Here is a 26289-nt window from a genome sequence, read left to right as displayed (position 1 = left end):
CTGCGAGGTAGTGAGGGTCGTGGGCGGAGCGTGCTGGGTCGTGGTCGGGATTTGGAGAGTCATGGTTTGGGCATTTATGGCGGTGGGTGGGGCATTAATGGTCGTGGGCGGGGTGTGGGGACTCGTGTGTGTCGAGTGGGTGGTTGTGGGCGGGGTATGAATAATAGTGAGCGTGGGCGGGGTGTGAGACGTTGTGGGCGCGGTGGGCATGGTCACGGATAGCAAATGTGTGCTAGTGGGGGTGGAGGGGCGGGGCGTGGCGGGTCGTGACGGAGGGTCGTAGGGTTGTGGGCGTAGCACCGCGTAGGGCCTGGGTGGGGGCGGGGTCACCGGCACTGTTGTGCTGCCTGGAGGCACCGGGCTGGTGGCCACTGCGCTGCTGCCAGGCATTGTGGGGAAGGACGATAACGTAGGGGTCAAGATCACTGTTGTTGATGGAGGCACTGTGGTGGTGGGTAGGGGCACTGTGGTGGTGGTGGGGGTGAGGGTGGGCACGGTAACTGCACTAATGGCAGGTGTTGAGGGGAGAGACGACACTGGGGGAGTGAGAGCAACAGTTGTTAAGAGAGGCACTGTGGTGTTTGGTGGTACTGACAATGCGCTGGACGGAGCGAGCACTGTGGTGGAGGGTGGCAGCAGGGATGCGACAGGCGCCGCGGCGGCCGCCACCACCGTGGTAACCGAAGGCACTGAGACACAGGCAGATATTGTTGTACATGATGGCAGTGAAGGGGAAAATGTCGTGACGAGTACAGTGCTGGACGGAGGCGTTGCTTCAGGCACATACACGGATGCGGACGGAGTCATTGTGGCACTTGGCATGGTGGCGGACGGAGGCACAGACACTGTGGCACTAAAAGGCACAGGGGTTGTGGGGGGCAGTTTACCAAGGTGCGGCGACGTGGTGATGGTGGCAGGGGGCGGCTCCCCAGCCTCGCCCTGAGTGATGGCAGCAGCTGTGGCTGCGGGTGAGAGGAGGCCGGCGGCGGCGGGGGGCAGAGGCCCCTGCACCAGGAGGGCGAAACCGCCCCCCGGCAACCTGGTAGGCACCAGTGTGAGGCGCGGCGCTGGGATGTCGCCAGGCGTGGTGGGGTCTGGCGGCTCCGTCTTGGGGATAACAACCTGCTGCTGCTGCTGCTGCCGCTCATGAGGCGGGGTGTCAGACGTGCTGCCCTGCGTGCCGGCCAGGTATTCATGCAAGTGCTGCAGCAGCCGCTGTCGGAGGACGGTGTCGGGCACGCGGTCCAGCACTTTGTTAAGGGCACTAATGCACCGAAGGAATCCCTGCCGATAACTGTCGCCGCTGTCTGCTTCCTCTGCTGGGCCGGAGGACGCCTCTGCAGGGCTGGGGGCCGCGCAGGGCACCTCAGTTTCTGTCAGGATCTCGGTTGGTGACTCAGGCTGGCCCTTGTGAGACATGGAAGCAGAAGACTTAGTCTGCAGAACCTGTGCGTCCTGCGGGTTGCCCTGAGAGGTATCCTGCGAAGCAGCCGCCGCCCGTGGCTGCGTGGCACTGGTGCCGCTCGGCTCATCGACGGAGGTGCCGCTGGGAGCCGTACGGCGTCCCTTGAGGCGCAGGATGTGTTTGACGGTCAGTTCCAGAATGTCTGCCTTCTCCAGCTTGGCTGCGCGCCCTGCGCCACTACTGCTGCCGCCACTAATCGCGGCGGCAGCCTCAGGCCGCACCATCTTTGCCTCCGTCAGCAGCGCTGCGAGGTCGTTGAGGCTCGTGTTGATCCTCTCGCGACGCTTCCGCTCCATCAGGGGCTTGCGGATCTGTGGAGGAAGGAGAATGACCTGTAGCGACGGTGTGTGTGTCGAGGGCGGTGGCGGGGCCACAGTGGTGACACGTACTATGGGGCGGGGCAGCCACGTGGGGCCCACCTGGCTGGACGTGAAGCACCTGTTGGGTAGAAAGATCTAGTCTGGCTGCCCCCGCAGAGAACGCGTGCCAGCCTGGTGGGGGTGAAGATACCCTGCTGGGTCCTGGTGTTCAGGTGTATTCCCGCCGTCACTTAGGTACCTGAGGTGGTGCCCAACTTGGCCCCCGCACACTAAATCTCCGACCCCACTGTGCCCCGCCAATAACAATATAAATAACAATTAATACAATTCTAATCATAGCAATAATGATAATGATAATAATAATAATAATAATAATAATAATAATAATAATAATAATACAAAACAAAAATAATAAAGTCTTGTACTCACCCTTCTTGTTTCACTGACAGGCCTCGTCATCTTGGGCTTGTTGGCGCCGCCGCCGGCATCGCCACCACCTGTCTGCTGCTGCTGCGCCATGACTGTCGCCGCCCCCTGAGGACACACGCTACGGCTGCGTGCCCCGCGGCTCCCCGGCCACGAATGAGAATGACGACCGTCGCCATCATGACCCGCACGGCCACGGGGAGTTGCCACGTGTCGGCCGCGTCCGCAACTGTTGAGTGCACTAACATTGATATTACAACTCCTATTGCTGCTACTACTACTACTACTACTGCTCCTGCTGCTCCTGCTACTGGAAAGGTGGTGTTTTGTGTTTTTTCGTGCGTTTCCGTTAAATGTTCCTCCAAACATGACTATTAAAAATGTTTGTATTACACTCATGGAGGAGAAGGTGATGGTGTGTGTGTGTGTGTGTGTGTGTGTGTGTGTGTGTGTGTGTGTGTGTGTGTGTGTGTGTGTGTGTGTTGGTGAGGGGAGGAGGAGGAGGAAAAGAGAAGCAAAATTATATAAAGTTACAAAATAGAAAGTACAACAAGACATCTGAGACGAAAACACATCGACATAATAATAATAATAATAATAATAATAATAATAATAATAATAATAATAATAATAATAATAAAACTCCCCACAATCTATATCTCTTCCTTGACAACAAAATGGAGGAAGAAACGGAGGGAGAGAGGGAGGGAGGAAGGAAGGAAAGGGTGGAGCAAGGAGGGAGGCCAGAAAGAGAGGAAGAGAGGGGTGAGGGTGGGGAGGGGTGGAGAGGGCCGAGGAGGGTGGATGGTCAGGCTGGGTGACTGGTTAATGGGTGAAGTGAGTGGATGGACGAAGGAGAGGAGAAAGGATGAATGGATGGGCTGATCAGTGAGAGAAGGCAGGAGGGAGGAAGGGAAGGGTGGAGAGAAAGGGAAGAACTGGCTAGCTGTGGGGGGTTGGGGTGAAGGAAGGAAGGAAGGAGAAAAGGTAAGGTTAAAGAAAGGTAGGAAGGAAGGAAGGAAAGATGGATGGAGGGAAGGAAGGAAGGAAGGAAGAAAAAGAGAGAAAGGAGGGAGAAAGTAAGGGCAAGTTAAAAGGAGTTATAGGAAAGAAGGAAAGGGAAGAAGGAGCAAGAAATAAAGGAAAAAGGAAGGAAGGAAGGAAGAAGAAGGAAGGAAGAAAAAAAGGAAGGAAGTAAGGAAGGGTAGAAGGAAGGAAGGAAGGATAGAATGAAGGAAGGAAGGATAGAAGGAAGGAAGGAAGTAATGAAGAAGAAGAAAGGAAGATCAGAAGGAAGGAAGGAAAGCTAGAAGAAAGGAAGGAAGGAAAGAAGGAAGGAAGGAAGGAAGGATAGAAGGAAGGAAGGAAGGATAGAAGGAAGGAAGGAAGTAATGAAGAAGAAGAAAGGAAGATCAGAAGGAAGGAAGGAAAGCTAGAAGAAAGGAAGGAAGGAAAGAAGGAAGGAAGGAAGGAAGGAAGGATAGAAGGAAAGAAAAGAAAAGAGGAATAAATGAAGACAAGAAGAAAAAAAGATATACTGAAAGGAAAGACAGAAGAAAAAGAGTTAAAGAAGTCAAGGAAGGCTGAAGAAGAATTCAAAGAAGGAAGGAAGGAAGGAAAAAAGAATAAATCCCTGAAAATGTAGAAAGAAAGCAGAAAAAGGAAAAAGGAAAGCAAAGAAGGAAAAAAACAATAACCGCCTGGCTATTCATTCAGAAGACGAAGGAAGGAAGGATGAGAGAAGAAAAACAGAAAGAAAAATGATTACCTTGACATTCATGAAGAAAAAGAAATAAGGAATAAAGTAAAGAAGGAAAGAAAGGATAATGATTGCCCAACTATTTAGGAAGAAAGCGAGAGGAGGAAGGAGGGAATTAGGGACATAGGGAGGGAAGAAGGAAGGACAGATTGGCTGGTTGGGTTATTGGCTAATCCAGGACGTTTTTTAATCCCCGACGCATAACAAGACGGATTAGCAGGATTACCGCCCGGATCACACCCCTCTCAGCCCTCCCCTTCACCCTACCGCCGCCCCCTTCCCCCTTCCTCTCCCTCCTTCCCCCTTCTTCCTCCTCCTTTCCACCCTTATACCTTCATGTTTCCACCCCTCTCACCTCTTCCTCCCTTCCTCTCTTTTTTTTCCTCCTCGCTCCTTTAGTAAATGCAATCTACCTATACGAGGAATTTAATCTTTCAACCCCTTTTTCAACCCACCTTGCTCTTCCTCCTCCTCCTCCTCCTCCACCTCCTGTCAATCACTTTCACTCACTCTTCCACTCATTTCACTCTCCCCCTCTTTCTTCTCTTTGTTTGTAGAGTCTCCATTCCTCCTTCCCTCCATCCCTTCCATCAATTCCCACTCTTCTATATCTCCCTAATCCACTCTTCTATTTCCTCCTCATCCATTTTTTCACCTTTCGCCCCTGCTTCTTCTTTTTTTCCTTCTTGTTATTGTATCCTCCTCACCTCTCTGCTCAAACTTGTGCTTGTGCTTCTAATGATATTGTTGTTATTGTTAATTCTAATGATATTGTTGTTATTGTTAATTCTAATGATATTGTTGTTATTGTTAATTCTAATGATATTGTTGTTATTGTTAATTCTAATGATATTGTTGTTATTGTTAATTCTAATGATATTGTTGTTATTGTTAATTCTAATGATATTGTTGTCATTGTTAATTCTAATGATATTGTTGTTATTGTTAATTCTAATGATATTGTTGTTATTGTTAATTCTAATGATATTGTTGTTGTTATTAATTCTAATGATATTGTTGTTATTGTTTATTCTAATGATATTGTTGTTATTGTTTATTCTAATGATATTGTTGTTATTGTTAATTCTAATGATATTGTTGTTATTGTTAATTCTAATGATATTGTTGTTATTGTTAATTCTAATGATATTGTTGTTATTGTTAATTCTAATGATATTGTTGTTGTTAGTGATGTTATAGTGCTCCTCATCCTCCTGCGTCTGTTTGTTCTTCTTGTTCTTCTTGTTTATAATCTTGTTATTTTTCTTGTTTTTTTATCGCCTCCTCTTCTCCTCCTCCTCCTCCTCCAAACACACACACACACACACACACACACACACACACGGGATAAGAGCTCTCAAAAGGAGTCTCTTTTTTCCTCTCTCTATAAATCCATGTATGGAGAAGAGGATGAGAACTCTCTCTCTCTCTCTCTCTCTCCCTCTCCCTCTCTCTCTCTCTCTCTCTCTCTCTCTCTCTCTCTCTCTCTCTCTCTCTCTCTCTCTCTCTCTCTCTCTCTTTTCCCAAAAATTCGCTATAAAAAAGGAAGAATGCAGGAAAGACGAAAAAGGAAGAGGATATAAAAAAAGAAATCTCTATACAGGTGAGTTAGCGGCCAAAAATCGTGTAATTAGTGACGCTTCTCAGCCAGGTAACCCCTCCTTCACCTGTTAAGAGGGGGCGGGGGATAAAGAAAGGGGAGGGGAGGTAGCGTAGGAGGTGGGAGGAGAGAGAGAGAGAGAGAGAGAGAGAGAGAGAGAGAGAGAGAGAGAGAGAGAGAGAGAGAGAGAGAGAGAGAGAGAGAGAGAGAGAGAGAGAGAGAGAGAGAGAGAGAGAGAGAGAGAGAGAGAGAGAGAGAGAGAGAGAGTCTTTTACACAGAGTGAGAGATCACAGGTGAGAGAGAGAGAGAGAGAGAGAGAGAGAGAGAGAGAGAATTAAATTAGTTTTTATGCTCCTACTTTGCTATTTGTCTCATCAGTTCATTATCAAATTATCATCATTCATCATCATCATTATCATCATCATTATCATTATTACGTTTTATTCTGTAATGTTACTATCACCAAGATGGGTTTTTTTTATACTTATTTTCTTTCCTTCACTTCTCCTTCACTTGCATTATTTCGCCCCGTTATAAAAATTGCTAACTCCCTTCAATTATTTCTTTCCTTTTATTTGAATTGTTTATTTTTTACTTTATTCCTTTGTTTCGTAGCTCAATCTTTTTGTTTTCTCTTTTTTTTCTATTTCCACTTTTTTCTTGTATACCTCTGTCAGTCTGCGTCGATATATCTGCCTGTCTGTCTGTCTGCTTGCCTGTCTTCTTTGTCAGTGTTTTATTTGTCTGTCTTTATGATTGTCTTTGTTTTGTGGGTTTCTGTCTGTCTGTCTGTCTGTCGTTCTTTTCTCGCCCTTCGCTTCGCCCTCCCTTTCTTCATTCTTATCCTACCTTTCTTCTATCTTCATCCCTTCCTTTCTTCTTTATACCTTTCCTTCCTTCCTTCCTTCCTATCTTCCTCCAGTCCTTTCACCGTTCAATCCATCTTTTTTTCCCTCATCTCTTCTTCATATTCTCCTCATGTTATAACCATTTTTTTCTCATCCTTCCTTCCCTCCTAGTTTTCTTCTCTCCTCGGGATCTCAGTTTTTCTCCTCTCCTACCCTGCCCCTCTCTCCTTCCATCCTTCCTTCTCTCCCTCCATCCTTCCTCCTCTCCCTCCTTCCTTTCCTCCTCTCCCTCCCTCTTTGTAGCCCTGAGCCGCCTTCCAACGGTCTGAAGTAACGAGAGAACTCACTAAACATCGGAGAGAAGGAGGAAGGGAGAGAAGGGAGGGAGGGAGAGAGAGGCTGTTTGGGCGGTGGTGTAAGGCAATGAATGAAATACTTGCCTCCCTCCCTTCCTTCTCTCCCTTCTCCCTCCCTCTCTCCCTCCCTTTCTCCTTCGTATACCTAACTCTCCTTTCCCTTCCCTCCCCTCCCTCCCTCCTACCTTCCCTCCTCTACCTGCTCTCCCTCCCTCCCTCCCTCTCCTTTTCTTCTGCCATCCACTTGTTCGGTTCGAGTTTTTAAATGATGTAATGATGCAAAGAAGAAGAAGAAGAGGAAGAAGAAGAAGAAGAAGAAGAAGAAGAAGAAGAAGAAGAAGAAGAAGAAGAAGAAGAAGAAGAAGATAAAAAGACGATGAAGAAGAGGAAAAAGAAGAAAAAAAGAAAAAGAAGAGGAAGAAGAAGAACAAGAAGAAAGAGGAATATACGGAGAAAGAAATGAAGAAGAATAAAAAGATCGCTTGAACCTGTCTCTTTCTGTCTGTCTGTCTGTCTGTTCGTGGGTCCGTATATTTGTCTATGCTTGTGCTTCCTTGATTCTCAGTCTGTCCGTCGCCGTCCGTTGGTGTGTGCCCATCTGTCTGTCCGTTAGCTCGACTGTCCATCTGTTTGTTCGTCTGTCCGGTTCAGTCACTTGTTTGTCATGCATTACCGTTCCTCAAACCTTCGTCTTTCCCATATATCACCGCCTGGACCACGCACCTGTCCGTCTACCTGCCCCGTTACGTATTGCATCGCTCACTCACACACTCACGTCCCCCATAATGCCTCATCCTTCTCTTGTTCCTTAAAAGCTGGCTCAGGATGTTCTTTTTACCTCTCGTTATTTTCTCTTGGGTCAGTATTCTCAGACGCTTCCGCTTCTCACATTAAAACTATTTCCAAAGGCCGAAGAAGAGATCGGTCGGGTTCTCACGAGTGTTTTTTTTCCACGTTCATGGTATAGAAAACTTGTCGAGCTCCCACCAGGGTCACACGAAAGCCTTGTCGAATGTGTGTGTATACGTGTGTGCTTGGGCGCCGAAATGTTAGTTAGTGTCGGTGAAGAATGGGGATGGTATAGAAAATGATCGGTAAGTCAGTGAGGTAAATAAACTAATGATGTATAATTGTAAGCTTGTTCTTATTCCTCTTGTTCTTCTTGTTCCTCTTATTCTTGTTGTTCATGTTCTTGTTTTCTTGTTCTTGTTCTTGTTCTTCTCCTTCTTCTTCTTCTTCTTCTTCTTCTTCATCTTTTTCTTTTTCTTTTTCTTTTCATTTTTCCTCTTTTTCCTCCTCCTCCTCCTCCTCCTCCTCCTCCTCCTCCTCTACACCGTACTTAACCACCTGTCCTCTATAAACACACACACACACACACACACACACACACACACACACACACACACACACACACACATACACACACGTACCTCTCACCCCCCCCCCCTCCCACACACACACACACAAACACTCAACACCCGCCACCACTAACACGCAACGTTAAAATGTCCATAGGCAAGCGTAGGCGAGAAGGGCATTGTTGTGTTACATATTTCGGGGGATTTAAATCGTAACGGCCTGGCCTCTGCTGGAGAACATGACTCGCTTTTCTCTCTCCATTCACTACACGAGACGCTCACAAACACTCCTGGTTATAGGCAGCGGTTGTAATGTTCTTAAGGGCCACTGGAGATGCTATACAGAGCAGGGTTACGAAGGCCATAGAACCGGAAAACCATTATATTGAAATACATCTGTAGGCGAACCTCCCAAAATATCAATCATTAGTGTTTTGTTTTATTTTAAGTAAGGAGAAGGGCGTGTAGTGTAGCTCGTCTTCTGTTTCTGCTTCTTTTGTTTCTGATTTTTAGTCTTTATTTTTTTTCTTTGCTTCTTCCTCTTCTTCTTTTACTTCGTGTTATTTTTGGGGGGGTCTGCTTCTTTTTCTTCTTCTTATTTTTCTTCTTCTTCTTCTTCTTCTTCTTCTTCTTCTTCTTCTTCTTCTTCTTCTTCTTCTTCTTCTTCTTCTTCTTCTTCTTCTTCTTCTTCTTCTTCTTCTTCTTCTTCTTCTTCTTCTTCTTCTTCTTCTTCTTCTTCTTCTTTTTTTTTCTTCTTCTTCTTCTGCTTATCTTCAACATGTTTTACGTACATATTTCCTTCTATACTACTACTACTACTACTACTACTACTACTACTACTACTACTACTACTACTACTGCTACTACTACTACTACTTTCACCGAGATCATTAGAGAGGTAATGGTAGTAGTGGTGATAACAGTAGTAGTAATAGCAGTGGTGGTAGTAATAGAAGTGGTGGCAGCGATACACTATAGTTGACATCCTAGTAGCTATAGAGGAAGGCAGGAAGGGTCGTTATAGAGATAGCCGTGGTAGTGGTGGTGGTGGTAGAGGTGGTGGTGGTGGTGGTGGTGGTCCGGTTTCCCCACGCTTGGCTTCACACCTGACGCGACGCCGAATCAACGTTTGTCCAAAGGAATCACCCCCCGCCCCCCCACCCCCCGCCCCTCAAGGTGTGTGTGTGTGTGTGTGTGTGTGTGTGTGTGTGTATGTATTAGGAGGAGGAGGAGAAGAACAGGTATAGGAGGACAGGTAAGAGTAGGAAGAGAAGGAGGAGGAGGAGGAGGAGGAGGAGGAGGAAGAAGTCTAATAGAACGCAATATGGAAATGAAAGAGAGAGAGAGAGAGAGAGAGAGAGAGAGAGAGAGAGAGAGAGAGAGAGAGAGAGAGAGAGAGAGAGAGAGAGAGAGAGAGAGAGAGAATCCTGCAGGATAAATTAAATGAACGAGAAAGAAAAAAAACAGCACGAAGTGGAAGAGGAGGAGAAGGAGATCGAAAAGGAGGAGGAGGAGGAGGAGGAGGAGGAAGAGGAGGAGGTAGGACATGCTGTAGATGGATAATAGATAAGTTTAAATGGAAAGCAACAGACGAGAGAGAGAGAGAGAGAGAGAGAGAGAGAGAGAGAGAGAGAGAGAGAGAGAGAGAGAGAGAGAGAGAGAGAGAGAGAGAGAGAGAGAGAGAGAGAGAGAGAAACTTCTAGACGACGACGACGAAAGAAAAGGAAATAAAGGAGAAAGGAAGAGAAAAGAAAGAGACTTGGGGTGAGGAAAAACGGACTCCTTCCCTTCTTCCCTCCCTTCCCCCCCTCTTCCCTCCTCCTCCTCCTCCTCCTCTCTAAGACCTACCTGTCGGTCTCTCTGGCCCATTGAGTTAATCCTTGGAGGAATGTTCTTACGTTATGCCGCGCAGGAAGTGGAGGGCGAGAGAGAGAGAGAGAGAGAGAGAGAGAGAGAGAGAGAGAGAGAGAGAGAGAGAGAGATGCTGTAGATTTGCTTGCGATTCATTAAATTGGTTGTTGCTTCCGGTTCTTCTTGTTCTAGTTCTTCTTGTTCTTGTTCTTGATCTTCGTCTTCTTCTTTTCCTTTTTCTTTTTTTCTTCTTTTTTCTTTTCTTTTTCTTCTTCTTCTCATTATTTTTTTTCATTTTTCGCCATTTTGTTATCTTCTTTTTCTTTTTCTTTTTCTTCTTTTTCTTTTTCTTCTTCTTCTTCTTCTTCTTCTTCTTCTTCTTCTTCTTATTATTATTATTATTATTATTATTATTATTATTATTATTATTATTATTATTATTATTATTATTATTATTATTATTATTATTATTATTATTATTATTATTATTATTATTATTATTATTATTATTATTATTATTATTATTATTGTCATCATCATCATCATATATACGTATTTTTTCTTCAGTCTTTTCCCATTTTTCTCTCTCCTCTTCCCTTTCCATCCTTGTTTCCTCCACCTCCTCCTCCTCCTCTCACTTTTCTCTCCTCATTCCACATATCCAAGTCCTTGGTTTCGATTTCCTTCCCTTCCCTTTCCTTTCCCTTCCCTTTCTTTCCTTTCCTTATTTCCCCTTACCTGCTTATCTCCTTTAGTTCTCCATATTTCATTATTTCCCTTCTTTTCGATTTATTTCTCCTTCATCTTCTATTCCATCTCCCTTGCTCTCTATATCTCACAATCTTTCATCATCTTTCTACATTTTCTTCACATTCATTTATTGCATCAGACTCCTCTCTCCGACCCTTTGCTATCCTTTCATCATACCCATTTTTATTTTGGTTTCCTCTTTCTCCATTCTTTCTTTTCTTTCTCTCTCTCTCTCCCTTCCAATAGTTCCCCTTCTTTGTTCATCTGTATTTCCATCTACCTCATCTCTTTCTTATTCCCCCTCAGTTATCCTTTCGCCGTTTTCATTTTTATTCATTTGGTTTCCTCTCTCTCTCTCTCCATCTCCTCTTCTTTTTCCCCTTGATACAAGTTGTCTTTTTATCGCTTCATTGCCTCGTCTCCTTCATTTCCAGGTTCCTCTTCCCGCCAAAATCTCCCTGCCTGCTCAGTTAACTCTACGGGAATAGTTTGCTCGCTTCCACTTATACGTTCATTGCTATTTATATTTACAATCAATTATTTTTCTTCCTTCTCCTTCAACCCCCATCCCTCCTTTTCTCTCTTCCTCTTTCTATTCATCTATCTATCTTTTTTCTATACATCTCTCTCAAATATTATTTTCAGTGGAGACAGATAAGAAAAGAGAGATAAAGGAAATAATGACAAACTTTTGCGAGAAGGGAGGAAGGAAAAAAGTAAGATATTTTTTTCGCCGTCAGCATGAGATATGGAGGAAGAGGAGGAAAAGGAGGAGGAAGAGGAGGAGGAGGAGGAGGAGGAGGAGGAGGAGGAGTAGGAGGAGGAGGAGGATAAGCGGGGAACTGCACCTGATTAGCTTGCTCTCTCCCAGAATGCCTCCAGCTTTCCTCCTTCCTTCCTCTCTCTCTCTCTCTCTCTCTCTCTCTCTCTCTCTCTCTCTCTCTCTCTCTCTCTCTCTCTCTCTGCAGCTCTCTCTCTCTCTCTCTCTCTCTCTCGCTGTGCACCTGTCCGGAGAGAGAGAGAGAGAGAGAGAGAGAGAGAGAGAGAGGTCAAGACTTCCCTCCCTCTAGGCAGCGTCAGCCCTGAAGGTGTCCTGTTGCTTCCCTCCCCCCTCTCTCCCTCCTTTCCTCCATCCTTCCCTTCTTCCCTCCTTCTTTCCCTCTCTTTCTACTTCCCTCCTTCCTTTCCCCTTCCATCTTTCGCTCCCTCCACCATTGTTTCCTCCTTCCTTATCTCCTTGCTTTCTTATCTCCCGAACTCCATCATCCCTTTACCCCCCTCATCTTTTTTTCCCTTATTATCTCTTTCTTTCCCTCTTTTCCTCTCTACTCTATATTTCCCTCCATCTTTCTACGCTCTCTCTCTCTCTCTCTCTCTCCTCCTCTTTCATTTCCTCCATTTCCTCTCCTCGTGTTCTTCATTCACCTGTTTCACTCCTCCTCCTCCTCCTCCTCCTCCTCCTCCACATTAAATATATCCTCCAGCACGTGTCTTCCTCCCACCCCTTTTCTCTCCCCCCTTTTCCTCCCTCACTTCCTGCTGGCCCCTCCGTCCACCCCCATAATTTATCTCCCCCGCCCCCCCCCCTCCTTCATTCGCACGCGCATCGCAAGAGGAGGAGGAGGAGGAGGAGGAAAGGTTATGACACCGGCACGCGTAGTTTCTCACAATTTCAGTCCTTTTGTTCGTGTTACCTGTCTCGTGTGTGTGTGTGTGTGTGTGTGTGTGTGTGTGTATTTACCTAGTTTACCTTGTTGTAATTTTACAGGGCCTGAGCTACACTCGTGTGGTCCCGTCTCCATATCTGTACTTGTACACTCCGCCGATACTACATCCTCACTTAGTCTGTTTCAAACCTCTGTTTCTTTGCGGGAAGCTAAATATATATATATATATATATATATATATATATATATATATATATATATATATATATATATATATATATATATATATATATATATATATATATATATATATATATATATATATATATATATATATATATATATATATATATATATATATATATATATATATATATATATATATATATATATATATATATATATATATATATATATATATATATATATATATATATATATATATATATATATATATATTTTTTTTTTTTTTTAATGTCAAGCATCTTCCTTTTCTCAATTTTTTTTACTGTGTCCTCGTGTGTTGCTGGTGTTTCTTACTTCTCTTAGTAGCAACTCCTCGTTATCTACTTCTTCCATTTTATTCCACAATTTATAAATTAGTATTATGTCTCCCCTTTCTCTTTGTTCCAATGTTGGCAGATTCATTTCCTTTAACCTCTCTTCATATGACAATCCCTTCAGTTCTGGAACCATTTTCGTTGGCATTCTTTGTATTCTTTCTAGTTTTTTTTTCACGTATTTCTTCTTATGGGGAGACACAGTTTCCGTATATTCCATCTTTGGTCTAATTATAGTGGTAATCATCTTTTTCATCATATCTTTATCCATGTAGTGGAATGCTATTCCTATATTTCTTACCATTCTATACGTATCTCCGAATATCCTGTTTACATGACTCTCTGACTGTTGTATATATGTGTGTGTGTGTGTGTGTGTGTGTGTGTGTGAATGCTTCTACCTATTTATCGCTCAGTTCCTTGCTTGTTTTCAATTTTTAGACTTTCTTTCAGTCCCAGTAAATTGAAATGAAAATTCAAGTGGGTGTTTTACTCAGGGGTCGAGGGATTGGCTGGGTGGGTGGTGTGCCAAGTTGAAATTAAAGTCAGTCCCGGGCGGCAAATCCCCGGGCTACACCGCTGTATCTTTCTGTCTATCCATCTCTGTATCTATGTGTGTGTCATTCATCATGGTCTGATCACGTGCTGGACCCACGATCGACATACGGTACTCCCTACCGTACCCATTCATTGCTGGGTGGCCTGGGCAGAGCCAAGTAAAGAAATCCATAGTCCGAGCCGTTGACGGGGAGTCGTTCCTTCCCAGCAAGTTTCCGTCCCCCAGACCAGGACCAGCGGCCCCGCCCCACCCCGCCCCGCGCCTGTCACTGTCAGCTGTTCCCCGCCACGCCGCGCCAGGGTTGAATTGCAGGTGTGTGCGTGGCAGCGGCACCGGCGGGCGGCAACAATAGGTGTGCTGGCAGGGCGTGCTCCTCAGGGCACACGGCTCACCACAACTCTCACATCATTCAGCCGAGGCTGGCTGTTGAGGCGACGGGTAACAAACACGAAGAGTTGATATTTTGGTAAATATGGAGATTCACTACGCGCCTCCAATATTGCCCCCACGAGAATAATAACCAGTATTATTCATGTGTTTGCCCATACTCACCCCTCGCAACCAAAATTGGCTAGGGGGGCGAAGCCTCCCCCCCCCCCCGTTAGAGTTTAGGCCATGACGGTAAAGTTCGGTTGGAGTAGTTTAAATATGCTCCCCCACCCCAAAAACCCGATTTCACACGCCTCACCAAGGTCGTTAGGGGAAGGGGATTAGGCCTTCATATTATGGTTGAGGGACACATATTTCGTCCCTTAACTATAACATGGAGATTTAATATCGTAATTTGGAGGCACGGAGTCAATCTCCACAATTACCATAATTTTGTGAAATTTTGTCCTTTGTGAGCAGAGTCGAGGCCAACAAAAGGGGGCCGTAGGCCTCGGCAGAGTCCCGTGCCCTGCACTGGCCAGGCCACCCCACCCCTGGTCCTGTATGACTCACTGGTGGGATTATTTGAGGGAAATCTCTCGTTCAGCTCCGTCACCCCCAAATAGCATATGTGCGTTCATATTACAGTTAAAGGGTGAAATACATGCCCTTCAACCCTGATATGAAGACACACAAAATTAGAAGCTAACCTAACCTGAGCAAACCCAACATGACCACACCAGTGTCGCCAGTGCATAGGAGACTGTGAAGACTTGTCCCATATCTCTGTTGGCAGGCTAGATAACAGTTCATCAGGACTATAATACTGCCCTCTGTAGTTTTGATTTCTCACTATAAATTTTAATGGGTAAATTTCAAATAAACAGTACCGTACCCCTGCTGACCACTGAATGCCAGTGACAACGAGCAGTGGCACAACACAAAGCTCATCACACATTTATTGTGAACAATTAAATCTATCAAGCTAAATCTAAGTGCCTCCATGATGCAGTGGTTAGCGTGCCTAGCTACAAATCCACAGGCCTGGGTACAAATTCTAGCCTAGCCAGACATCATGCAGCCCACCCAGCTGTCCATCCTCCCTTTCAGGCTGGTTGATAAATGGGTACCTGGAGAAACCTGGTGGAGCCTACACTGGCCCTGTGTCTCAGGGTAAAAGATTCTTTCCATCAAAGACTCAAGGGCCAATGCGATGGAGATGAGCGCTGAGGCCATGCACAACTATAGCATATGCCCCCAGCTTTACCTTTAAACTAAATTTAACCTAACTTGATAACCTAAATCTACCCTAACTTAACTTTTGCCCCACTACTAAGATGTGCTAAATGGAAATAAAGCCCTCAAAGTATCCCCTCAGAAAATAATTTAAGAATTTGTATCTTACAAATGAGTGACTCACAACAACAAAGCAATATGCCAGTATATTATGTTTACGAAGTACTTCATATAACATGAAGGTGTCCATCTCCAGGAGATAAGCGCACTCTAGAATAATACTAAATAAACATGGCAAATGTTTCTCGTATTCTAAGCATAGATTTCTTGCATAGATTTTAATGTTGTTTTTAATAAAGTTTTCTAACTCTAGCTCTAACTAACTAACCGTGACTGCCAAGTGTAACCAAAGGGATATTAATCCAGCATCCTTACCATGTTAGTAACCTAGCTCGAATAAACTGGTGACCCATACCCTCAAAATTAGCAACCTAGCCCTAAATATTTATTAATTCAGTCACACTTGTTGACATGGTTTGGCTCCATTTGGTTCTGCTCCCATGAAGGCGGTGGACCTAAATATGGCAGCTACGGGCAGGTATTTTAGACAGGCCATTAGTCTCGGTAGTTTATACAGAGAGGAGCCAGAGTTCAGGTTTGAGTCTTATGTATATGCTACTGGAAGATAATGTAGTTAAACAACCAGGAAATGGCTTTTAATTTTTAGATAGAGTGATCATGGTGGCCTAATACAGTGCTTGAAATTAGTGTGAATATTTTAAATTAAAGTGAAAGACAAATGTATGAATGTATTTTTGTAATTACCATACCCTATTACTTTTATAAAGATTGAGGTATTAGAAAAGCCTATTATGTAATTTTCAACAGACAATGGAGAATGACAATGTCAAGAAGGAAGAGGAGACAGAAACTCGCTTAACATATACTACAAAGGACTTTTTCCTATCAACCACAAGCATGCATGGTGAAGACCTCACATCTCAGTTAGATATTCTGCTGCCAAGGAAGTGGATGGCTGCAAAAGTGGCTGGTGCATTCATTTATTCTGTTGATAATGTTGAGACAAAAATTCTTCCCGGCAAATATGGCATTGTTTCGCAGGTACGTCTCAGAGATTTATAGTGAGGTGCTTGACTCTTCACATGACCTACAAGTCAGTTTGAATTGCTCATCAGTTTATGTACACACATTAAACTAGAATAATAAATTATATATGCTTGAAATAAGATGATATTTATCTCTTTCAGATTAATGTAAATAGGAAACTAATGAGGAGAAAACCAGAAAATGTAGTTGACATACAGCAGCCTTTCAACCCTGACAAGTTTAATTTTACAAAGATTCAAAATAAGGAAATTTTAATGAACCTCCAGTTCTTATCAGAAGAGCCCAAGGTAAGCTGAATTCTTAAATCATACAACCCCTAGTCACCTGTATACTGTGCCTACAAATATAAAGAAGTGAAGTATAGAAATTCATCACATTGCTCTAAAATATACAAAAGTTTATAAACACAAATGTAATTTTTGCTCACCTGTACCATAATTTGTTTAATCAAGTATTAGTTCATCCTATACTGTTCCTCCCTACCAATACACTAAGAGGACACTTTTAATGAATCTTTGTCGAGCTATTTACCCTTGCTGTTTTCAGCTTATGTTTTTTTCTCTGTTCTCTGTTGCATGGAATGAATTGCTTTCTATTATAAAATGTGAGTCTTTGTTCATGGCTCATCTCTTTCATATTGTAATTGCATCCTGAGAGCATCCTTTTGAGGGTGGTGCAGTGGATCTTTGCCATTTTTTACAACTATGTTCCCCAGAACCTTGTCAACTGAAAAAAAGTGTAGATGATACGATTGATACCTCTTGATACATAGTACACAATGATACATGCAGTGGAAATGAGCCATGTATGAGGAGTGTATGTGGCTTGTTAAGGGGCGCATCCGCCATATGTTAAATTATAAACGTATGATCCTGATTATATTTACGTGAAATGCATACTTATGGGGAAGTAATATACGCTTACTTTCAGATCTATAAGTCGATACATAATAGCAGGAAAAAATAAAATGTACATTTTTTATAAACCAACTCAAAATTCCTCTCTCATCTACTGACCTATGCTGCTGAAGCCATAACTCTGTTATTTTTGCTTATTTCTTCATAATATTTTGTCACAAGCTAACTGAGGCGTGTACAAAGACGTGTGAAAAATTTCAATTTCTCAGATTTTTTGGGGACGCTCTCCTTAAGATGGGATAGAGAAAGTAGTGAGGATGTGCATGAGAGTTTTGATCTGGGCACAACAGCAAGGGTAGTGGATTGTGGAGGAGGTGATTGGGTGAAGTATGGTTCTTTGGGAGGATTTTGACCCATGATAAGAATTAATGAGCACGAGTTTAAGAGAGCATCTTAGAGCAGGAATGAAGGTAATGGCATCATGGGGAGAGACCATCAATTGAATGGGTTAACAGAGTGGATGAGTATTGTAGTGAGAGAGTTGGAATGCCAGGAATTGTATGTGGAAAAAAAGAATCCCAGAACAGAGAAAATTGGAGACTTCTGAAGTGGCCACTCCCTTGGGAAAGGTTCTGTGAGGAAGTAGGGTATCAGAAATTTTGATAAATGAATAATATCTCATAATTATTAATAATACACTCATCAAAAGACAGGATAATTGTTGGGTTTTATCATTACTTTTGCACTGAATAGTTGTCACACAGTGTAACTGAAATTAAATAAAACTTAGTCTTAAATACTTTTGTAAAAGACTGGTGGTTCCTTTCAGGAGGATAGTGTCCTAAAGAGAAATGTTAAGGAGGCCAGTGTGACCTTGGAAGCAACTCTGATTATTAATAATGCACCCATCTGCCACACCCACTCCCTTCTGGTGCCTTTCCTGGAGAAGTGCCAGCCCCAGGTGTTGAACCACGAGGGCCTCACCACAGCTATCCATACTGTTCTTTTAAGCAAGTCTACGTAAGTTGGAGGGAGGTGTATTTGACAATGCTTCTTTTAAGTTGGGAGTTTTGTATCATCTCCAGTTCTTTTCCCTCTCCCAGTTGCTAGCTGTATAGAAGGGTCATGTCTGCCCCTGTATGGAGTAGACGTCTCATTCTGGGGATGGTTCCACTCGCACAGTTCTTTTGCATATAGTGGAGTCAAAGGCCTTCTGTCTCATCAGTTTTGCTCCTCCTGCAGATATTCTTGTACCCCTAAAATGCTGCTTCAATGTCACTTTGCTTTCTATCTTCAATTGATATTCATGCTAATTGCTCTTCTGAACTTGCCTACAGCATAGCTCCATCCTTCCCATAGCTTTGGTGCACCAGACTTTGCAATGTTTCTCATCCCTTTCATTGGTAAACTCTGTAACCGACAATGCTTTTACTTTACATATTTATTAGAGCAATAATGATGGATGCTGTTCTTTTAAATCACTATCAGTATGTATGTAGACTTGTCCCCCCGTATTCATGGGGTCACTACTTGCGAATTTGCACATTCACAGATTTTCCCCCTCTTGCACAAAGGCAGTTGCAAAGGAATTTTCGCATCGCCACTCCAAACATTCAGTGTTTCTTTACAGTTATCATCTGAACAGCCACTTGTAGTCATGGTCCAGTATTTATTACCCATTTCATATTTTTATTAACTGATTTTTATTGAAAGAAGCTTTCGTTAGTAAATAATTTGCATGGTATAATATGCTTAAGCACCTGAAGTTGCAAAAGTAAATGGGAGAGACTTAGCAGTGAGTACCCAACAATGATGTGAGATTTTAGTGACTATGTACAGTAAACCCTCGATATAACGGACTAATCGGGGCAAACTTAGTCTGTTAATGCCGAAAGTACGATATAAGCAGTGAAGATTAAAAAAACTTAAAATAATAAAACGACGAACCTAGTAAACGTAGGTATATATTTTTTTATTTTGTATGTTGTGTGCACGTTTGTATAGCCACATAGCACACTTGGCGACACACTTCGAGGCACTGAGGTTGCCAGGTTGGCAGTAGGGCCCTGCAGGGGGGCCATATTGTTATGGGTATGGGTAAAATTTTACAAGTGAGCCAATGTCGCACTGTCAGACGAAACTTTTTTTGGGGGGGGATAGTTTTTGAAATATTATGAAATAATCTAATAACTGTTTCTGTCACGTCCTGGATTGATACATAAGACTTTCTTGTGGTATAAATACGTTCTTCATTTGAATGGAAACCACAAGGAGGAAAAAATTTCATCAGGTGGGCTGAAAAAGACTATGGTAACCGAAGGATGGAGCAGCAGATAAAGGGAGGAGGGCGAAGTGGCTAGCTTACGCTATTGTAGTTACCGGAAACAGCTGGTTCAAAACCTATTCTCGGTCGGTACCCGTGGATTTCTGACCGTCTGGCTTTGTCTACTATATCCGAAATCCATTATAAGGGGGTCCGTAATATCGAGGGTTTACTGTATTTGTAAGAAGTTTGCATAAATTACAGCACAGTTTATTGTATGTATAGCTGATGAATGATGCTGTTTATGATGTTTTATGCTTCTTTAATATAATGGAAATGCTTTATTAGGTACAGTGTAAAATTGCTCAGTGTTTTTATGTGGGTCTGGATACTTTTTTTGGGGTGCTCCAAACATTCACGGAAATTCTTTGTTCGTAGGAGTCTGTGTCCCCTAACCCCCATGAATATAGGAAACAGGTGTATGACTTCTAGATCAGTAATTACAACAAATTCAATTTTTGTCTTTCACTATGCTCTGGAATGATTTCAATTATTTCATGAAATGCAGTCACCAGAAAGCTGATTGTTAATGCAAACATTTTTCTGAAATTCAATAGTAATGACAGTCTTTACCTGTTGCCAGATACACATCTGTAGGTACTTGGGAAATTATGATGACCTTCTGCTTTCAGGGACTTGAGGATTGCCTTCAATTCCTTAGGAGGGTTTGCATCAGTCAACCACCTCCACTTCCACCTGTACTACTTTCCATACACCCTCTATACGGAAACAGCTGTAAGTCTAACACGGCAACCTTATGATTGATGAAGGCAATTTTCCATGAGGCATGCCCACCATTCTTTACCTCTGATGTTTTCTTCACAGGAAATCAGACCATTTTGGGTTCTATAGTAAGGTAAGGTAAAGTTGGGAGCATACATGAAGTCAGTGCTCATCTTCATGGCACTTAGCCCTTGAGCCTGGGAGACAGGGCCAGTTGTGACAGTGGGATTACCACAGTTTACCTTCCCCAGGTTTCCTCAGATACCTTCCCATTTATCAACCAACCCGAAAGGGAGGATGAACAGCTGCATGAGCTGCAAACCCACTGTCCAGGCTGGGATTCAAACCCTGGTCCATGGATTCATAGCTAGAGAGCCTAATCTTCATTCTGCAAATACCATAACTATTCAAGCTTTCACATATAAAGGCTTAACTGCATACTAGTCAGTTACTGCTTATTTGAATTATTATAATTTGAAAAATATTGGAAAATGATATATACATAATAGTAATTATTTTATACGTTATGCATGTAACCCCAAAGTGGTTTAAATTATGATATAAACTTTGCAGGAGTGTGAGAGACTTGCAGGTCCTTGTTACATATTCAAGGACCACTTTGCCCCGGGCTTTGTGTTTCAGCTGGAGAATGGAGACGTTGATCAGCTTGCCAGGTAACCATCTCTTTTTTGGTGTTTACTTTATCATAATCTTCTGTCATATCTAAGACTGTACCATACGAGTTCCAACCTATCTAGAGATACAGTAATACATCAGTTTACGAGTGTTTTGATATATGAACACAATATTCACCAGGTATGCCTTGGTGACTTAGTGTACGAGAATGGGTTCCCTTTGTTCGCCACAAGACGAGAGCGTTCAGAGCAGAAAGCAATGGGAATGGGGTCTCAGTTTGAGTTGTACACTCCCAGAGGTAGCACCTGTGTGCTCATATCCACTTACATTCGTGCTCTAGTTTGCAATCTTTGTGTTTTAAGTACTAGTGTGTGTTTGTTTTGGTTTACGAGTTTTTTGCTTTGCAAGCTAAATTCCAGAACGAATTAAGCTTGTAAACCAAGGTATGACTGTATTTCTCTACTGTCATTTTAATGGTAAAAATCTGATCATTTCATTTTTTTCCAAACCCTCCGTTTTTTTCACTCTTCTTCCCTGAAGTTGTATCATATTCATATCATCATGGCACAATGCTTGGCCATTTTATGTTGCAACAAATTAATGTGGGAAACAGGGTGATCTATTTAGGTAAATGGTCTGAAATGGAGGGTTTTGGTCCTAGTTATGTTCCTCATTGGGTTTATTATCTCAAGTTTACAAATAGAGGTAATTAATCACATTTACTTGGATGCTCTCTGTATTATATCTGATTTTACTTTTTGCTAGGATTACATATGTCCTTCCCTGGATCCTATATCTTTCTAAAGCAAAGAGGTATCTAGAAAGATGGTTCATGATTTAAGAAAAGATATAAGCTGCATCCTTATTGATCACGATATCTGCCTGCTATAGAACATTTTGTTTGTTTTCTCACATCAGTTCTGTGATGGCAGTAGTGAATGTTTTTCTAAAGGAGAAGGTAGCCCACAATCTCTTTATCACTCGAGGCACTCCCCTTGAAACAATCCACACCAAGGGAGGCATGCACAGCACAGTGAGGGTGGTTCTCTGGGCACGGGATTTTGCATATGGTGAGTAACTCTAGCTTTTAACCATTTATGGCTTTATGTTATAAGACCTCTTGAATCTTGCCATGTTGTATGATGTGCTTGTATTCAAAATAAGCAGCATAGGAATCCCTGTTTTCTGTTTTATTGTTAAAGTACAATTTTTTTATATCTTTTAACAAGGTCATTGTATTTAAATCATTGATTTCATTTAAGATCTTTCAAAGCATTGATTTTAATTACAATTCCTTTTTACATATATTCAAATGTAAAAAGAAAAGAAAATTGCCATATCTTGAAGGTAATTTGTTCAACCAAGTTTATTTAGTTGTTGTCAGTAACACCTTTACTATTGTACTGTTTAGCAAGCTTCTAAGCTTTGACTAAGACTTTGACAACACTGTAAGCAAGCAGGCAGAGATGAGGCATCACAGGGGTCAGAAGTCCTGACGGAGTGCAAATGAATGGTGTTGGCAGGAGTTGCCAAGGTAGAAACTTTACCATTTCACCAAGTGCAGTCACTTGAATATTGTAGGCCAATAGTATTCTAACCTTGCCTGGTAAAATACCTGCCGACCCTACGTATGTGCAGGGGCTAATTGCCAAGCATAAAGAATAAAGAAAAAAAGACAGCAGTGTTAGGGGCAGACCACCTCATCACAGCTAAAAAGAGGATTTATGGTATGTGAATGTGTGCATGCATGAGAGCATGTGCATAGTAAAATATTGTATCTTTGCAGGTGCAAAGGATGTGAGCTTGTTTGCTACTGCTGTATGTGAGCTGGCTGGACATGTCCCTATTTACTGTGAGTAACATAATAAAAAACAGGAAGCATAAGGCAGTGTCATTTCAAGGTAGGGAGGATGTAGTAGTTTAATATTTTCATGCAACACATATTTCCATGGTGAATCAGGAGATTGGCTTTAACACCTCACTAATATACCATATGTTGATTTCAGCACTGGACCAATGGGACACATTATCAGAAAATGACTTGCTACCTCTCATCACATCAGTGTGCAGGGATGACTATGAAGCCATACTGCCAAAAGTCACTGATGTCTTCCAACCTAATGGCATCTGATGAAAGGTGACGTTTTTCATTTTTAAAGTACATACCTGATGAAAATTAAATAGTTGCTTTCATCAAGGCACTGCAGGGGCGGGGCGCACCGCAGGGAATATTCCTGATATAATTACCCCCAAAAGTAGGTTTTTTACTGGTTTGCAAAGAAAAAACTATCTCCTCAAAAAAGTAGTCCTATTTTGCCCATGAACACATTATCTGTCTTTTGAAAATAATATGCCTTCTTCAGCTGCATATTTACCCAACATTTTTTGGACAAGTATTAATTTATTTTTATTTATTTTTTTATTTTTTTTATTTCACAGACGTTGACAGTGCTCAAACTGGCAATCGCTAATATTCAGTACCTGCCCTGGAGTTTTACCACACTTTGTCCAGTACATTTAAGAAATGCTGGTATGGACATGAGTCCACTGTACAAAAGGGGTTAAAATAAATAAACCTCACTATAATCATAGGTACATAGACTTTATTCTTTGTACATCACAATTTATTATCAAACAAGACAGTTTACAATAGTTTTCAGCATGCCTCTACCAAATCCAAAATTATTATTCTTAAAACTGCAAAATAGCTTCACAGAAGCTGCACCATATCACATATTGCCTTTGGGAATGTAAGGTACAATCCGTTATGCAGGCTGCATTCTTCTTCTCTTTGGAAAGAGTGGAGGGAGGGCTGCCCCCAAAGGTGTTTAAACTGGACTGATTCTCACTGTTTCACCACACCATACATAAATGCTAATTTATCCAGATCTAGGTGGTAGCTATTGTAGTAGATTCATGTAAGATTCACATTAGCTACATCCCAAGAATGATGCTATCCCTAGCCTGCTTCATCAGGGCACTCCTATTTGGCTGTTACTTTTGAGGAGGAAGGCAAATATGGTGTCTCCCCTATCCACTATCTTTTCAGGTTCAGATTGTATTCATATTTACTCAGCTCACCTGTTACACAAGGTAGGGAAATTTTGTTTACATCATTGGATTCAGCTATGATTGTTTCATTATATAATGTGAGTTTTAATACTTATGAGAACAGTGTGTATAGGTTAATCTCACAGATTAACACTTAATATTTTACATCACTTTTTACGAATAATTCTTCTCTTCCTACTTATATCACTCTTTGTGGTATAAAATATTAGATGTTAGTCTGTAATAAACCATAATTCTTTATAGTTTTTAAAATACTGTTAGTTGCACAATCATTGCTCAGTCCAGTGATGTAAACAAAATTAGCCCTTTCTTATGTAGCAGGTGAACAAAGGAAAGAAATCTTGATGGTTTCTCAGCCTGAGCAAAGGTGGCAGATGAGACAAAACTTCACATAACTTCCCTTCAAAAGCAACAGCCAACAGCAGTGTCTTTACCAACCTGAATAGGAATTGTGCCACTCTTGAGGACCAAGCTGAAGTAAATCCATTATGGTAGAACATTTTCTAAGTGGGGTCTATTACTTCTTGAATTCACTTTTCAGTTCCCAACTTTACACGTTTTTGTTATTCTAGTGAGTAGAGTTCATAATCACCTGAAGAGTAAAAAAGGAATACCTTGACAGTTATATTTAACAGCACACATAAGTAAAATAAAATGTTCTTTATAAAAGTCACAATGTCTAATTGTCAAAGTCTGTGCATTTCTTTCAGCAAGTAGGTAACTGATATAAGACAATGCTAAAGACATTAAAAAAAACTAATACATTCTATTTACATTTTTTTCTAAACAAATACATGTAACAAGTATTATCTGTCAGGTGATAAATAATACATACAGGATAGGCAGCCACTGGAGAAAAACTCCTGCGAGTGACTGTATGCATATCCTATGTATATATTTTATCAAGACATAAAACTTGTTACATATAATTATGTTTAGAAAAAATATAAATACAATGTATTCTGTTGTCTTTAGCATTGCTGTACATCAGTTACCTACTTACTGAAAGGACTACATGGATTGCAACAAGTTTGGAGGGGTGGCCGATCACCAATTTCTTTTCTGAGATGGAACAGACTATGTGCCTTAGCACAAGCAACCATCCCTTAGGGGTGCTAAAGGTTATCCATGACCTGTGCTTTGTAAGCACAAGGGGATTTGGTGAAAAAAAAAATCTTATAATGCAAACACTGCAGTACACTGGACAAAAAAAAATCAGTATATCACCTTCCCAATCTATACCTGAACAGAGAAAGCTGCTGATAAAACAGCATACTGGTGAGCTGTCATGAGGGTAAAAGACATGCAAGCATATGTGAAACTTTTCAAAACTAGTGTTGTATTCTCTTGAAACTGCTTCATAAGAAATACAAAATGGAAGAATTATCATGAAAATCCTAACCAGGGCAACATAATATGAAAATACTGCTTTATTTGTTTATTATATAAAATAATTTACTTTATATCTCACTTCATGGGGCTTGTGTTATCTGACTCAAGCCATCACAGGACCAGTGCATAACACTAAGGAAATTGGCATCTGAGTCCAGACAAACTGCCCCACCAATTTCCTGAGTTTCAGTAAAGCATCTGAAGTGCATTTTAATTTAATAAATTAATAACTTCACTTAAAAATTACTTTTATAAATCTTTACTTTTATTATACTACTGAAGTAGCAATCAGAAATATTCTTAGGTATTTGTGTTCATATAGCAACAAAAACAATTAAGTAGTAACTATTTCAGTTGCCACCACAACAAGTTTGTTAAGCAAACTGTCCCCAGTATTAGGCAGCTAGCCAACAAACTCATTCAAAGTGTTAGATTCTGCTCATCTTGTTGCCAGATAGATTAGCAAACACAGAACCTAACAACCTGATGGTAAAGGTTGCTGATTTCAAAATAAGAAAGATTGAAATCATTCTGCTTCTTTACACCATCTGGAAACAACCAGAAAATGCAAAACACTATTTCCTTTCTCTGTCTGCTGCATGCAAACAGAAAACCCAATGAGTGCAAAGAAGCTGTCTACCAGCAACACTTGATAATGTTACTTAAAATCCAAGTAGATGCAGGCCTGACTATATACCATACAAGCAACCTTTTCCCAAGTAAATCCAGTCAGCAATGCACTAGGTGAGAAAGATTCATACTCTGTGGTCGGCTGATTCGATCTGTGAAGGGAAAGCGTGTAAATTTATAAAATAAGTAATGACCTTAATTTATTAAAGAAAAATGTGTAAAGGGTTAAAGCAGTTAAAATGAACATTTGTGGGGTTGTGACACTGACAGAGATGAGGTGGTGTGGGGGTGAATTTGAATAATGCCATGTGGTTAGCAAAGTGGAGTGTGTAAAGGAGGTATTCTTGTATTGAAAGGATGAAAGGGACAAAGAAAGCTACATGGCTAGAGGATGACTCAGACA

At 41.9% G+C, this 26289-nt stretch overlaps 2 protein-coding genes across 6 annotated transcripts in view; one reads left to right on the top strand and one right to left on the bottom strand.

Annotated features, from left to right (window-relative positions):
* The window catches only part of LOC126993371 (mucin-2-like), a 9782-nt gene extending 7432 nt beyond the window's left edge, over positions 1-2350 (bottom strand). The window contains exons 1-2 of the mRNA XM_050852430.1: positions 2215-2350; positions 1-1776 (exon numbers count right to left, since the gene is read on the bottom strand). The exon at positions 1-1776 is cut by the window's left edge and continues 514 nt beyond it. Of these exons, the coding sequence (XP_050708387.1) occupies positions 1-1776; positions 2215-2304 (1866 nt within the window). The 5' untranslated portion in view covers positions 2305-2350. The remainder of the gene's footprint in view (positions 1777-2214) is intronic.
* Positions 2351-2367: 17 nt separating this feature from the next.
* LOC126993363 (GDP-D-glucose phosphorylase 1-like) overlaps positions 2368-26289 on the top strand; it is a 25679-nt gene continuing 1757 nt past the window's right edge. The window contains exons 1-9 of one of the 5 annotated variants that reach the window (XM_050852417.1): positions 2368-2529; positions 16014-16247; positions 16394-16540; positions 17940-18130; positions 20066-20168; positions 20730-20830; positions 21711-21862; positions 22579-22644; positions 22799-22929. In XM_050852417.1, the coding sequence (XP_050708374.1) occupies positions 2368-2529; positions 16014-16247; positions 16394-16540; positions 17940-18130; positions 20066-20168; positions 20730-20830; positions 21711-21862; positions 22579-22644; positions 22799-22923 (1281 nt within the window). In that variant the 3' untranslated portion in view covers positions 22924-22929. Of the gene's footprint in view, positions 2530-13728; positions 13987-16013; positions 16248-16393; positions 16541-17939; positions 18131-20065; positions 20169-20729; positions 20831-21710; positions 21863-22578; positions 22645-22798; positions 22930-26289 lie in introns of those variants that run through there. The other 4 variants (XM_050852418.1, XM_050852419.1, XM_050852420.1 and 1 more) reach the window with 4 other exon arrangements.

The sequence above is a fragment of the Eriocheir sinensis genome, unplaced genomic scaffold (genome assembly GCF_024679095.1).
Source record: "Eriocheir sinensis breed Jianghai 21 unplaced genomic scaffold, ASM2467909v1 Scaffold606, whole genome shotgun sequence".
Classification (NCBI taxonomy): Eukaryota; Metazoa; Arthropoda; class Malacostraca; order Decapoda; family Varunidae; genus Eriocheir; species Eriocheir sinensis.
The sequence above is the reverse complement of the archived record's forward strand: the minus strand, read 5'-3'. Positions and strand labels throughout refer to the sequence as shown.